At 35.2% G+C, this 15,469-nt stretch overlaps 4 protein-coding genes across 6 annotated transcripts; 1 reads left to right on the forward strand and 3 right to left on the reverse strand.

Annotated features, from left to right (window-relative positions):
* Nucleotides 1-686: 686 nt before the first annotated feature.
* LOC120327934 (uncharacterized) lies at nucleotides 687-6,809 on the reverse strand. 2 transcript variants are annotated; one of them, XM_039394308.2, is made up of 3 exons: nucleotides 6,670-6,809; nucleotides 1,404-1,502; nucleotides 687-1,084 (listed from the first exon to the last, which is right to left on the reverse strand). In XM_039394308.2, exons 1-3 carry the CDS (start codon nucleotides 6,733-6,735, stop codon nucleotides 788-790), a joined length of 462 nt encoding a protein of 153 aa, XP_039250242.1. In that variant the 5' UTR covers nucleotides 6,736-6,809; the 3' UTR covers nucleotides 687-787. The 2 variants fall into 2 exon arrangements, with proteins under 2 accessions (XP_039250242.1, XP_039250241.2); XM_039394307.2 differs by lacking the exon at nucleotides 6,670-6,809 and adding an exon at nucleotides 1,874-2,033.
* A 119-nt stretch (nucleotides 6,810-6,928) lies between these two features.
* LOC120327935 (uncharacterized) lies at nucleotides 6,929-9,164 on the reverse strand. Its single transcript, XM_039394309.2, has 3 exons — nucleotides 8,985-9,164; nucleotides 8,394-8,495; nucleotides 6,929-8,191 (listed from the first exon to the last, which is right to left on the reverse strand). The coding sequence occupies exons 1-3, from the start codon at nucleotides 9,036-9,038 to the stop codon at nucleotides 7,949-7,951; spliced, it is 399 nt and encodes a 132-aa protein (XP_039250243.1). The 5' UTR covers nucleotides 9,039-9,164; the 3' UTR covers nucleotides 6,929-7,948.
* A 459-nt stretch (nucleotides 9,165-9,623) lies between these two features.
* On the forward strand, nucleotides 9,624-13,417 carry LOC120327932 (uncharacterized). Of its 2 annotated transcripts, none has more exons than XM_039394304.2 (3): nucleotides 9,624-9,776; nucleotides 10,196-10,319; nucleotides 10,476-13,417. In XM_039394304.2, the coding sequence occupies exons 1-3, from the start codon at nucleotides 9,753-9,755 to the stop codon at nucleotides 11,855-11,857; spliced, it is 1,530 nt and encodes a 509-aa protein (XP_039250238.2). In that variant the 5' UTR covers nucleotides 9,624-9,752; the 3' UTR covers nucleotides 11,858-13,417. The 2 variants fall into 2 exon arrangements, with proteins under 2 accessions (XP_039250238.2, XP_039250239.2); XM_039394305.2 differs by lacking the exon at nucleotides 9,624-9,776 and adding an exon at nucleotides 9,828-10,066.
* On the reverse strand, nucleotides 11,901-15,104 carry LOC120327933 (uncharacterized). The gene is made up of 2 exons (XM_039394306.2): nucleotides 14,986-15,104; nucleotides 11,901-14,372 (listed from the first exon to the last, which is right to left on the reverse strand). The coding sequence occupies exons 1-2, from the start codon at nucleotides 15,094-15,096 to the stop codon at nucleotides 13,764-13,766; spliced, it is 720 nt and encodes a 239-aa protein (XP_039250240.2). The 5' UTR covers nucleotides 15,097-15,104; the 3' UTR covers nucleotides 11,901-13,763.
* Nucleotides 15,105-15,469: the final 365 nt, after the last annotated feature.

Genomic DNA, 15,469 nt, shown 5'->3' on the forward strand with positions numbered 1-15,469 from the left:
TTTAGTAGATCAATATAGCATAGTATAGTTTAACGAGAAATCGCCATGACACTAGGGTGTATCTGAGAGCCACGCACTACATCAGATAGTAATTTGGGGTATTCCCCGTTTCGTAGATTAAAGGCAGTGAATAAAAGCGTGTTATGGGGAAATATTCGGGAATTTGTAGTGGCTCAGTTATCACAACCAACTTATGATAATCATCAGTTGTAGTGGACTGGACAACGGGAGACAATGAAGAAAGAACAGGTATAAATGACATAAATCTATTGAAGCAGATGTTTGCCATGCCGCACAGTACCGGTACCGGTACTCGAATATGAAATACGGTACCGGTAACGTGATGAATAATATTCTATCGTCTGTACAGACACACTGCACTGCATAACAAAAAGAAACAATGTGACTAGGTGTTGGAGTGTCATTTCAAGTGTGCAATAAAAAAAGTTACTTTTAACATGACAAATGCTGAGATTTGCAATATATCTGTATATATATAATACAAAGTTCATAGCTGCTGAACTACAACAATGACTAGAGAACCCATATCTAGTTCAAGTTAAGGGGAGTGGAAATCAAATTAAACGAGTTAATTAGGTAAAATCTGATTCGATCTCATGGGGTCGTGCTTTGTAATCATAAACAACAATTTAGGTTCAATCCCTTCAAATTTACCACACTGATAGTCTTTTTTAATTTGCGAGTTTTTATTATCTAGTTCACAACATATAATTTGAAAATACATTATTGTTAGAAGTAGTTTATCTAGTATTAAGTCACAGCATGATTAGTTGATGATGCTGGTTAAGTTGCTTGCTATATCGAGGTCCAAGTTGCCAAGCATAGATGTGGAGTTTCCTAATTCAGATAATTCATCCAGTGAATTGCTGACTTCCCCAATTGTAGTCAATACATTTCCATATGCGTTCAAAACGCCAGCCAAGAAGTAGAAGAACACAAAGAGGTAGATCCCCACTGCGATCCAAGCCAAGATTCCCAGAATAAATCCCACAATGTTTAGCGTCTTTGCAGTGTCCGCTTTGCTGCGAGCCTCCATGACGTTGTACGATTTGGCAGAATTTGCCTACATAGGAAAATTAGTTTGAGAATAAAAATATTCGACGATAGTCGCTGGTTATTCGAGCACGGGCAAGTGGATTGGCGAATGTAAATTCAAATAGAATTTGTTGTTCGCGGGGTAGCCCACATGGTCTACATAGGTTTCAAGTCTTAGTTTTCCATCCTGGTCTTAATTATAGGTAAATTAAACCGTAGATAGTCCTGGGTGGTGAAAGTTGTTGCAAAAAATTGAAAAAATTATGACTCCTCAAGTGATCGCACCACCTATTGAAGATTTGAAGTCAAAAAAAAAACTTTCATTTTTTTTGAAAATGGTCTCTTACCTGACAGGCAAAGATAAGAGCAACTAAGCCAAGTGGAGGACAACAAAGTAGCATGTTGATAACTGAAGCACAGACACGGTTTGGTACATCTGGCGGTGGCTAGAAAATAAAATTTTCAAGTTAGTAACATTATATATAGGAACCACGGTACAACCAAAACAGAAGGTTTATTTTCATCTGCACTTATATATGTTGAAACTTGATTTCTCTGATCTACTCAGTTTGATTTTTGGAAAACGGATATCACGGTTTGTCATTGGGAGGGACATTTGATATTTATATGAAGCGTATAGGCGCAACTATGCGCATAAGTAAACGCATTTTACGTAGTTTCATAACATTATCCAGTTTGTTAGGGCTTCTGTATGAGCGCGCGCAATCTATCAGCAACGACCAATTTTGTGATTTACAAGAAAACTTGTGAACTCTGAATGAAACAAATATATTTTATGATTCTAATTGATACGAACCGCTTGCACCGTCATTGTAGCGGGCTGCTGCGGTTGCGCCATCATTGGTTGAACTTGATTACTCATGATTACTTGCTTTACACCTTCCTCGTATTGGAAAACTTACTCAAAAATTTGCAGTCCCCGAAGCGAGTATTGAAACGAATAAACTGTTTTTTATGTACGAATTTTGCAATTTCACTTTTGTATTATTTCGTCATAGAAGGAGGGTAATGCGCATTATAGCGACTTATATATTTTCATGTTGAAACACGACGGAGCATGGCCGTAATTCGAATCTGACTTTAATAAAAGTTGATGTGTTTCCAATCCTCCAGCACTGGATGATCCTGAACGTGGTCGGACAAAATAGCAAACAGGTTTCAGTCTGTGAGAGAGCGAGCAGTAGTCAAGTAAAAAGACGTAGGTCGAGGGCGGTCATTAACATAGTCATAGTCATAGTCAAGTTTATTTTTTCCAACCAGTAAAATAATGAATGATGCAAAACATAAGCAAAAATTCAAGAACATAATTTTACTGGGGAAGGGAAGCCGTGGGGAATCAAAGTTGGTTATCTAGCAGCGGCACTCAAGATTCAACTATGGAAATCAAATGTGGAGTGGAAATCAAATTAAACGAGTTAATTAGGTAAAATCTGGCATGAGATTGGCATGTTGTAAAAAAAAAAATAAACACAAATAGTGTTAAAAATTCGTTAGAAAATGAACAATCAGAAGTACATTCTAATATTATGGACCGAGTCATTTGCTCATATACTGTTGAATTGATTTCAGGGTTTGGAAAGACCTCAAGGAATATAAATTAACTATTGACCAGTGTGCATCAGAAAGTTCTATTTCTTATTGTGATCGGGCTCATGAATACAGAGTGACTCATAGGCAGGGCTGCCTGCCGTAACGTCCTTATTTTTTCTAAGATTTGTCCTTATTTTGACATGTGTCCGTATTTTTTTCCTTATTTTATGGGTAGAGGGTCCAATACCAGGCACTTAGATCGGTCAATTCGAATGATTGATTTGCTAGAAATGATATTTTACAACGTCATTGATAGCTATGCACATTCATTACGTAATAACAGCAAATTATTTGATACAATGGCAAAACATTAGCCTACCGGCCAAAATCAGTTGGTGTAACTGGAATCAAAATACAACTTAAAGGTAAGATGGAACAGATTGTTTCTAAGAATGAAAAACTGCTGGAGCAAATCCTTTCTAGTGCAAAGTATGATTAGACACAGGTCGCACTGGCATGAATACATTTTGTTTATTACAATTTGTTGTTCTATTATTATGTTTCCCTGGTGTCCTTATTTTTGGGTTCATATCGATGGCAGCCCTGCTTATAGGTATTCATCGCAAAGTTGGTGAAGAGCGAGAAGATGTTAACATAACTATACTGAACATAGTTTTTATAATTAAAGATTTCGCTTAAATCTCATCTAGACTGAGCATGTATGCGTGAAATTGTAGATGCACAAAAATACTGTCACAGACAAATTGGCTGTCGGATATTGTTCGATTGGACCGTTGGTCTACTCTGATACGAACGTGCTTTTCGAGATGCCAATATGATAGCTTCTGAAAGAATAGTATTTTGTTTATATATATTTACATGATGTCCCAAATGTTTTCTCCGCGCCTCCTACTACCAACGATTGGTGATATCACTATTATTACTTATCGATCTTAAGATCGGTAAGTATGTTGATAGGTATTTGTCTGTTTGTTTGTTTGTCTGTCTGTTAGATGCACGCGATATCTCACGAAAGCTCCAAATTTTGCATGTGCATTCATCATAGCTCGGATCAGAAGCCTATTGATTTTCGATGAATTATGTCGTATAATTAGCGAGTTATTGATTAATTAGTGATGGGACACACGGTGTCACTATGGAGTAAAAGCGCTGTTTTGGGGGATCCCCTAACCTCCGATCGACAAGTCTTCGGTCTCCGACCGCTATTCTCGTTTTTATGTTACTAACAGAAGTGGATAGGGAGATTCGAAACCTATCGTTTAACCCAATTGTCTATCGAATTTACTGCTTTGACATTGTATGCCGAAGCGCCTGTACTTGCTAATACGGGAGAAATTAACGTCACCATGATTACCGCACGTCTCTCCGAACTGAATTCTTCCCAAACGTTTGACCAGTCACAGACTAGCTAGGGTGGAGTGAGGATGAAGAAATATCCCGCACTTGAAAGTAAGCTCTTATGATTTGGAAGCTCTATCGACATAAAAATCTATTGAACAGTTTTTGAATAATTCAGGAGAGGGGCAAATTCGACAACAGGATTACTGTGGGTATAGCAAGTGATCGATTATCACAGGCAGGGTTGCCAGATCCCAGCAATCAAAAAAAAAAAAACAGATCAAGACATAAAAAAGCCAACAATTTTACTAAATACAAAAGCCCCATGATTTGTCAGATTTTGAGCCCTTGGCACAATACTGATGCTGATGTAGAGCCATCAGTTCATTTAGTGAGCCACACGAATGTCTCTTCCCATTGAAAGTTGTTTTTTCAATTGCTATCATGGCGATTTCCACTTCAGCGGGATGAAGGGTTTAAAAGTAAAAAGGATTAATTGAATGGCAGCACCAGAATCTACATTTGGTACAATACAGACAAGGTGACATCTATATGGAACAGATAAAAAAAAATTTCAAGCGAACAGCATTATTTTACCATTCAATATATATATACAATACAGTCAGTGTGCCACTTCAGTATGTGATATACCTACATGATTTTACTTAAATTTGTGATTTACCTTGAAACATTCTCCCTATATCGTACTTTACTATTAAAAAAAAATTTTATTTTTAAAATTTCGAAACCATCAATTTTATTAAAGAATTATCTAACCACGTGTTGCTTACAGGTGGACTACTGATAGCTAATTCAGTAATTTTAGCGTAGTTAATCATATCATTCGTGAGACTAAATTTTGATTACTGCAATTAATCTAAAGCTCCACATCAGGCATAATAAAAATTAAGGTATACAACAATTTTTTGGAAACCGAACTAAAAACTGACAAATAACACGCAAAACAATAAAAAGGAGGCAATGTTTACAACCCTGCTTGAACATCTGTCTCAGCGGCTGCAGAAACTGCAATTATTTCTTATTGGGTATGGTTAAGCGTTAAGGTAATAAACAAGGAAATCGATGCTCGGATAAATCCATATGTTAAGTAGCTAACCGGTGACATGCTATTGTTACACACTAAATATTGTATTTCATAGGATTTTAATAATAGAGACTAGAATAGACTTAAAAAAGCCAAAAATCCAAACGGAAATTCTGACGCCAAACGTGTTTGAAAAAAGCCAAAAATCGCAAATTTGGCGTTAAATAATTCAATATGGCAACCCTGATCACAGGTTCAAAAGTTATTCTCAGCCATTTTCTATCGCCAAGACTGTTATCATTGAAGGGGCAGCTAATTTTATTTCCAAAGTAGTCGAGTGTTGATAAGGCAACCTGAACTAATGTTGACTGATAATTTCATACTTTCCTGCGTCCTCCTGAAATAAAGTCGGGTTGACGTTCTTTTTTATATGCGTGCAGCAGTATACTCCCCAGCCTAAATTTTAGGGGTGTTTTCAAATTCAGGGGGTGGCAAATATTTTGCTATTAGCTATAAAACTATTCGTAAAATGTGTTACGTATTTGACTGAGCATCTGCAATGATATGATATATGCGCCACTTTCTGGATATTAAAATACAACCATATTCAAGTTAGGAAATTAAAGTGTTGGTCACGCAAAGTTTTAAGGGGAGTGCTCACTCCCTAGTAGGGGTAGGGAAATGACTGAACTATGCAGCACTTTAATTTGCAAGTTTGTAAAGTGAAATGTGGTAATTGCATACTGCTAAAAAGTAGCCAGTAAAAACTAGTTTGATTATTACATTTCGCGTGAAATTTGAAAAGTGATTAAAAAAAAGGATTCGTAAACCAACTACGGTTGGCTAGCTTACGGTTGCCTCTTTCCGACTGATTGTCTCAATCCAATCTGTATCTGAATTTAGCACAGCGCCGAACCGATTAGCTGCGATATGAGCAATGCAAATATCGGATCACAATCAAACCTGATCAAAGTCTTAGAATAAACGTAGAGGTCGAATGCGAGGTGCTGTTCGTTGAAGCCCTACTTCGACGATGCTCTAAAATTATACAACCAAAAGTTGTGTATAGAGTAGGTGGTATTTGATTGATGCCCTGTAATCAATACCAATAACAGGAAAAAATCGGAAAATGTTTGATGAAAGTAAAAACTCCTTCTTGGAATCCCGATTTTTTAATAAAATTATTAACTGGATCCGTATTGAAAACATAGAATCAATCAATATTTTTATAGGTATAGCTATGGGTTCGTTTTCAACTGTCGGATAATTTATTTGACGTGAGCTAGTTTTGTCGCTTTTGTTTGGCGACCAGTAAGTCGTCTCTGGAACAAACACAGGTTATACAAAAAAACTATCAAACTGAATTAATCTTGCCCGATATGTAATCACACTTTCTCATTAAAATTCAAAATGGTTGTTTGATTATTTTAATCCAATATTTTCATCATACATTCTGCCGTTCCCTTGCTCCTGCTACAGTACCCGTATTTTATCTTGCCGTTGGTCACCAGAAACAGCCATCATTTCGACATAATTGATATCACGTGTGACGTCACAATAAATCATGGTCATTCCATTTATGAACTGATTGAATTGCACTGAAAGACTCATATCTCCGTATGAATTTGCTTAGATCACCAATTTAAGCATATACTAACCATTTGCATCACCGCAGGTTGCTGTGGTTGCACCATTGTTGGTTGAACATAACCGACTTGATTCATGATGTTCTGATTTTTTGTCTTCTCCGATAAGAAATTTGTGTGAACGACCGATGTCTTCGAAAGAATCACTCAAAATGAATTTCCATTCAATGCTTTGTGTTTATTTTATCACCGAGGTTCTTATAGATATTGTGACGCCACAATATCCCAAAATTTTGTGTAAACAAAAATGAAATTTTTAATCGCAAACTGTATAGTCATGCCAATTTTTTCATAAATCTGCCCATTTGGGTAAAAACTCCCAATTAAATTTTGACTATAAATCTCCAATTTGAAATTAACATCATCCGAATTGACTTCAACGGTTGTGCATGGACAGATCTTGAATATAACGTTGTTACTTTACACATGATTTCTTGAAGATTAATACTTTGTCAATTTAATAAATTTTTACTTTTTTCGACAATATTTAAATTGCTACATTATTTTTCTTTTTGAATGAAATCAGTCCGCCTTTGCAGTTTAAAACAGAGCATACACTATATGACAGGGCTGAGGAATATAGAGATGTTTTAACGAAACGAGATTACGCGAAGCAACTGATACTAGTATACGGATCTGGAATTGAAAGCATACGTCTTTAAATTTTACTAATTTATAACTGCCCAGTTCAACTGCCACGATTGTTTCTGTTTATTTTTTATGTTGCCACTCTTTACTTTATTGCCAGATTATTGATGAAAAAAATAAACTACTACGTGTATATGTATAAATGATAAGATAAAAAATCACGCTACGACTACAATCTTAAAAGTCCGTAAGAATAGTCACATAGAATGTTGAATATTGTTAACATCTACGTATGAAATCAGCCAATCGGCAAATTTTCGTTCTTGTTATTGCAAGTTTTGAACAAAAATAAAATAGGTATTTTGGCCATACCAAGTTTATATGATTGTTGGTAAAAAGTTATAGTCATTTTAAATTTCCGAAATGGGAACAATAAATTAAATTTTGTTAATTTTTAACGAAAGGAAGCATTTAGGAATAGAGTAACAAGCTAGGCTCAAAATTTGCTAATCGGGATCTGGTAAATGAATAACATGCTCCTTCACAGTCAAGCTGCGTAACAAGTAAATAGTATTCAAGCGGGACATTCAAGCGCCGAGGACGAAAATTATAAATCAATTGACCAAAATTGAAAAAATAATAGCTTTTCATTGTTAGAATCCCAAAAGTACTGCAAAATTTCGATCAGAAGTAAATATAGAATCTATTTGGTCCCATTTGATTTTGGATAGTCTTCGTAGATTCGAAAAACATCTGCATGGTTGGCAAACATAGAAGCAAAATGAGCAACCACCTTTTGAAGAAATGCAAATCGAGCAGCAATGACAATACAGATAATTATCCATATTAAAAATCCAACAACTACTCCAAATTCATTGAGCGTCTTGGCCAGCTCCACTTTGGCTTTAGCTGCATCATAATTAGATTTCTTGGTATCCTCTCGGGCCTAAAAATGAAGTCTCAAACAAATTAAAACTCTAGAAACATAAAACTTAGTGAAATACTTAATACATGACAGTAACGAGAAGAAACACTACATTAAACTTAAGCTGTATACCATGATGCGTCAAGAGTTCAGTTTATTACTAAGATTTTATAGCTTATTATGAAGCTTTGAAATTCCAATTCTAGAATTGAAGTACTTGTACCTTCCACTGGTTGTAAATTGCCCAAAGTCCGAGAGGTGGACAACAGAAGATCGTAACAAAGATGGAATATTGTAGACTGTCTTCTTCCGGTATTCGTTCTTTCTGTCATGAAAGAAAATATAGATATGATTTGACATTCATTAAGAAAAACATTCATTCACCACCCTGGTAAAGTAAGTACTCAAACACCGACACCGATAAAATAGGATTCAACTTCATTTGATTCAGATTGTTTTTCCAACTTTGAGCTCATTTCGGAGCTTCTTATCATTTTAAATACCTTCGTCTTTTCGCCCTAAATAGTGTATGATAAACGTCAGTGCTTGATCGTTTAAGTCAAATTCGACACTGCTCTACCCATTAGTTCCATTCCACATCATTCCTTCCGTTCCCTTATTACTAACGTGAATTGTCAATGCCAAACACAAACACAAACGCATTTTATATAATATTTGTTCGATAAATTGACTAATAGCAATATCAAAATATCTTTTGTTCCGTTATATTCATTGCATTATCATTTACGGAAAGAACTGTTATACAATAATATAATCTCTTCTTCAGTACTAATGTGCCAAAATGGAGTCTTACCAAACTAGTCCGATAATACCGTATTCTCGCGACAAATTTTTCTTTTTGTGACATTTTTCTTGAAATATCAGTTCGTAATTGTTTTCAACTTTATACATTTACTTTATACAGAAATGTCGTCGCATTTTATAAACTTCAAACGCAGAGGCTTACGACACCAGTGAGAAACGAAATACCTACAAGTTGTTAAATACGAAATGAAAACAAAAGAAGGCTTATCGATTATTTTTTAAATTGCGCGCTTTTATCCCACTTCACAGACTATTTCGATCACCGAAGAGACACGCTGGTATTCTACTTAAGTACTACTTGTTGGTGTATTGTTTTGACTACGGAGTTCTACTATTAAGGTATATTAAATACATTTTGTTGTCTTCGAATATCAGACATGACGTTATAATACATACGACATTGGTCGTCGTTGACATAACACGTTGAATCATTTATTGAATATGCAGCTTTTTCATTAAACTTAGATTTTCTTTGAAATATTTTATTTACCTTGATCATGCAATTTTATATTTAATAGACCTTAGTGTAGCGATCATAATAGAAACCGCACAGAACACCTCATATATTAAGATGTATAATTACCTACAATGGGTTTGTTTTTCCGAAGCTGAGATCCAATTTGCAAGCAAGCTCGATATCTGTAGCAGAGGTGCTAATTTTAATTTAACGGAGGCGCAATTGTCGCAGCCGCCATAAGGGGCAAATGATTTATTGCGTGTTATCAGTCGTAATGAATTGAATCGCGTGGACACAAGCATGGAAGCGTTTGATAACACTGAGGTAATAAGATAGTTTGTTAAAGTTTTTAGGACTCCAATTGAACTACTTTGTAGTTTAGCATTGTATTTGTGTAATATTATATAGTTTTCTGGGGAATTACAGTGATCACAATCAAGATGCGAGAGAGTACATAACCTTATGATTCCCAGTTATTGTAGATAAAATTTCAGTTTGAAGGATAGGCCATGCAGGCTCCTAGGAGTGGTCGCCTTCTGAAAATAGGATGGCAAAATAAATGACACACGGACCGTGTACAGTCTAAGTATAGCATTTCCGGAATGTTCAGTGGGGTACGAGTTACCTACATGTCCTAATAGTATATAGTTCATGCTTCTAATATATACGTCAGATCTTCAGGCAGTCGGATTGTGGGTATATACAGAAAAAAATTGAAACCAATTTAATAATTTTAAACACAGAATACCACGATGTCAGTCATGGATCTCACGCAGCATTTTAATAGTTTTCTGGATGACGAGTATCAGCTGGCGACGGCAACTGCAAATTTCCTACGGTTGAATGACAGCAAACAGACTACAACAGGCAAGTTTAATGTATTCATTAAAGAGCTAAATATTTATCCGTTTTTGCTAGGCTAATCTATCATACTAGCTTACCTCCATCATCAATTTGCTTCAATTGTGTGTTTCTTGGGATGTTTTCATTTATGCATTGATATTTATGTTTCTTTATTTTAAGGGGTCACCAAAAGTCAAGACCATTTAAATACAGGTTCAAGAATTTCACGGAATTTACATGGTTTTGTGAACGAAAAATACGAAGGAAGCAATACAGACGATTACGTGGATTTGGAGTCTAACAGGAAGTCCAAACGACCTTCGTCGATGGCAGCTGCTTTGTCTCAGCTTTACGATCAATATGAATCCAAACTCCGATGTCAAGAAGACGAGAATGATTATGACGATGCATGGCCTAACTCGCCTCTGTTGAATCGCAGTGGGCCAATGGCCGGGCCAATATATCACCTCATGAGTTCAAAGGTGGCAACTTTACGAGATGGCCTTCACAGCGATCGACGCCAAAAGCGCCACTCATCAGACGAAAAACCACTAATATCATATGAACCGGAGGAATCGTCTTATATAAATCCCTCTACTTCAGACTTAAGTAGAAAAAGAAGCGTTTTTTACTTGAATGAAAGCGCCAACAACTTGAAAGCTCATGCTGAGGTAGTCGATGCATGTGGTCAGAATTTCGGTAGTTGTTCAATAACTGGCTTGGAAAAGAAGTCTAGAAGTCAGCTTCCGCGAAATGCGCTGCTACAATATTTCGGTAAAACTACAGTCAGACCAGAGGAAACGTCGAATATCGATTTAACCAGGCCTATTTTGGAACTTACAGAACCTTCATCCCTTTCTGGTGGAAAAAAAAGCTCATTCGTTCTTTTGCGCATACTTGACGATGAATTGGTGTTAGAAGGACGGGCGACCCCAAGCAACGAAAACATCAGCGCTCGTCGTGCAAAAGAACCATTTGCCACAAAAATACGGAAGCGACTTTCTATAGAAAAAAAGAAAAATGGCAAAACCACTAACAGTGTACTCAGGAAAAGATCTAGTCCAACGATCGGAATCTCTATTACGGAAAAGCCTGAAAAAAAATCCGTAATCGATTTAAGAGAAGCCGAATTAGAGGTTGGTCTATACGGAGAAATTAATGATGGGTTTGAGTCAACAATAAATTCAGAACGCAAGTTGTCTCCGAGACGCAGTGGCATTTGCATGGACATATTTTTATGCATGGGATGCAAGTCAGGTTCTTCTCAGTATAGGCAAACGATAGATGATGACGAGCTGGCTCCCGTCGCCAAAAGTACAACCCTATCGACCCCGATACATGGTAATAAAGTTATTGATTCATTTGAACTTAGAAGAATTGTGTATTGCGGAACAGAACACGCTGAAAATCGAGGAGTTCATCTACTTACGTGGCTCTATCATGCTACATATTCAACAGAGCACGCTGTAGAATGCCATGCTGCAGCATGTGATGACCTACAACATGCTAAATCTCTTGCGACCTCCCTCGGAGAATCAATCAGAAAAGCTGTCAGCAAGTGACTATTTGATTTATAAATGAGTCAATGAATAGCGACCAACTATGTTTTTCTATTATGACTGCCCTGAGAAATTGACACTCTTTTTATTCAAACAATTCTGCTGATAAACTTTTACTTTTAACAAATATTTGATTATGACAATGTACAAAAACACTTTATGTTGTTCTATGCATAGAAAATATGTGCGAGATGATTACTTCAACCAATACAATTTATAGAATTAATGAACTAATTCATCGTAATATTGTTAATATATTCAAATCATCTTTATATGACAGTGCCGTATTTTATACGTCCATTATTTTATCAGCAATACGGACAATGGTGAATAATGATTTCTATCAAACGATGTTCTATGTAATACAGTTTAAGTTTTTAACCTTATATATTATATAACCACGTAATGATGAAATAGTAGAACACGAATAAATGTTTATAACTTTTCGATAACCAACAGAACAGAACACAAAGTGATGCAGTATTTTACATAGGCTACCGGTACCAAAATTGATTTTAGTTCTTCATTGAAAGATATTAATTATTTACGACAACTTTGTTTTGGAACTCACAATATGAAGTGCGGACAATCTTGGTCAGTAAATTAGTTCACTGTAGTCGTAAAATTTGTTTGATGTAAAGTACTAAAGAAGAATGAAATTTCAGAATATTTCTCACAAAAATTTCTCTCTCCACCATCACTCAATTTCAAAACTGAAGTGTCGAGCGTATTGAGTTGTTCACGTTAGATATATACATTATATAAATAAAATAGGTGTATTTACTATTATACTATTCACCACATACCATGAATAAATAATAAAAATATTCCATCGCGGTTATATGTATTTATTCTATTTTTAAAATATTAAACTTACAGCAAATCAAAAATTTAATTTCAAAAATTTAAATCTTCTTAAATTCTATTACGACTTGTGTTCTAATATATCATATTATATATGGTATCAATAAATGCGACAAAGTTATTGAATAATTTTAAATCCACTTTTCGAATCCATTCAAATCATTCGAAAATGAGCCTTTTGTTTTAGCCTGTTTAAATAAATGAATCACAGAGAAGCAGTTGATAGTTTATGAAAGAAACCATAACTCTTCATTCAGTCAGGATCTATTTTTTATTCAATATTTAAAATTCTGTTTGTTATTTTATGTTCATATTTGTTTCATTATTGAAGTAAATATAATTTTCTCATTTTAGTTATTTCCCCCTTGCTAAAATAATACCAGAATGATTTATAAAGATCTTGAATTGGAATATATATTTAATAAATTTATTGAGTCATTCTAGTTAGTCGAATGCTAGCGACTTCTGAGCAATAATTGAATCGAAGTCGAGCTCAAGTTATTTATAATTTTGCGTTGAATCACAAACCAGAGACCATATGTTTTATATATATATGTGACAACAACTAACGCTCAATATCCAATGATTTCATAATAGTACAATACACTCTTACTTGTTATATATAATGTTAATTATTACTAATAAATCTTTGATTTTTTTGTGAAGAATGGAATCAATCAATAAATCTTTTGTTGTATCCTTCACCTTTATTCCGAACAAGGCTTTTGGCAAGTATTCTGTCAGATGTAGGATGATAAATATGTGGAAGGGCCGTAGTCTTTATATTTCGAAATGACAAAGCAAAATCATTGTCTGTCAGGAATGCTGGACACTGCAGTACTGGCCGTCGGCGTCAAGTATATAGCATTACTTAAACAAGGAGTTTAGCCAAATGAGTCATTTAAAAAGTTTTTGCTACATTATATAGGGAACGTGACCGAATTTCTAACATAGAAATCTACCCTGAAAAATTTAGTGACTTGTGACAAAAAAAACTTTAATTCACCTCAAGTCTAGAAACGTTAGCTAAGTGGTGCCAACACTTTTAAGATGTTATATTCGCAAGTTTGGTTAACGATGTGTTGGTGATTACATTAAACAGTTTAGGATATTGGGCTTGAGTAGTAACCAGGCATTGTCGACAAACAACAGGTCGACGACTGATTGACTCAATGTTGTTTCCATGTTGATCAGATTCCGCTTTTCCGGCAGATGTTGAGTCATTCAGTTGAACTGCATATACTCCCGTGCTACAATATCCCGCAGATGAGTTTGTAAAATGTAGTACTGGTGAGACTCTATTGTTAGGACTAACTGTTAGACCACGCTTACCACATCGCTGGTACAACGTTTGGAAAAAACCCTTTCGTTCACACCTGTTATTGTCATTTCGATTTTCTTGCCAAATATTTTCTCGCTCCCTGGATATAGCAGAAAAAGCGACCTCTTCAAAACGATGTTCCTGAAAATCCGATATGCTTGTAATCTCACAAGATACCGAAGTGCTTTTACCACAGAAGGCACAAGTGTCGCCATCGGTTTCTGCGGATGTACAAATTTCACATTCGTTTTGTTGTTCTGGCATTTCGCGAAAACCAGTTGAACATTCATCTGATTTTCTTCTGTCTTTTGCTGCTTTTGTATAATCCTTTGTCTGAAATATAACAAATGGTTGAATTCGTAATATTGGATGCGCGCGTTAAACATTTCTAGTCATAAGCGTGTATGAAATGTTTGATTTGCATTTTAACAAACAAACTTGTATCAATCCATGGGTATATTGTTTTGCCCAAGAAATTTTACCAGCCCTAACTGAGTCTTAAGTAGATTAATTACCCGATGACCCATTCAATATAAAACGTTTTGTGATTGATGTTAGGAAAAACGTACAATAACTAGGCTAGTTAAAATCGTGCTCTTCCAGTAAATATAACGTTTGGGGTAAATAATGGGGAAATAGCTAGTACTCTCATACCACAGTTTTTACTATAAATATACATAAATAAATTGACGAGCATTTGAATTTAAATGAATAAATGCTTGTATAGGCGTATATCCAACTAAATAATACCAACATGTTGATGCTCATCCTGTACCGCAGATAAGAAGTCAGTATGCAAAATACGCCTTGGCGTCAATTGCAAAACAGTTTATGATTAATCAATCAATGTATGAACCATTGGCCTGATAATTCTCTGAATACTGTATACACCTCGAATCAAAGATTTCTGTATACTCTCTTGTAAAATAACATTTTTTCAACTTACTTTTATTGCTATGCGCACAAGCAAAGCAATCGTTGATGCCATTGGAAAAATTTTAAGAGTAAGATATAAACGTTCAGCTTGTAGTGCGGTGGATTCACTATTTATTTTCATATTAGGCATAACCTAGATATTGAAAAACAAAATAGAATAGAATAAAAAATGAGCAAAATAAATTACATACTATATATTTAACTTATTAGTATTGAATTTACAAAATGCAATTTCTTCACCATCATATTCTGGAGGGAGGCTTCATATAAGCAAACAGATAAATTTTCTATTTGCTTAAGTATACATATGATCGATATTCGTAGCAAACGAGAAGACGAATATGTATTTTCATAGGTAGACAGTATCGCTATGCCAGGCTCTTTTTGTTACTGTGTTCTATAACCCTAGAGAATTCCCGTTGTTCAGAATAAGGTTTCTGAATACATCGGAACTGTTAAAATACTCTCTAAAATAATATGTGAGTGAAATAAAG

Source organism: Styela clava, chromosome 7 (genome assembly GCF_964204865.1).
Source record: "Styela clava chromosome 7, kaStyClav1.hap1.2, whole genome shotgun sequence".
Classification (NCBI taxonomy): Eukaryota; Metazoa; Chordata; class Ascidiacea; order Stolidobranchia; family Styelidae; genus Styela; species Styela clava.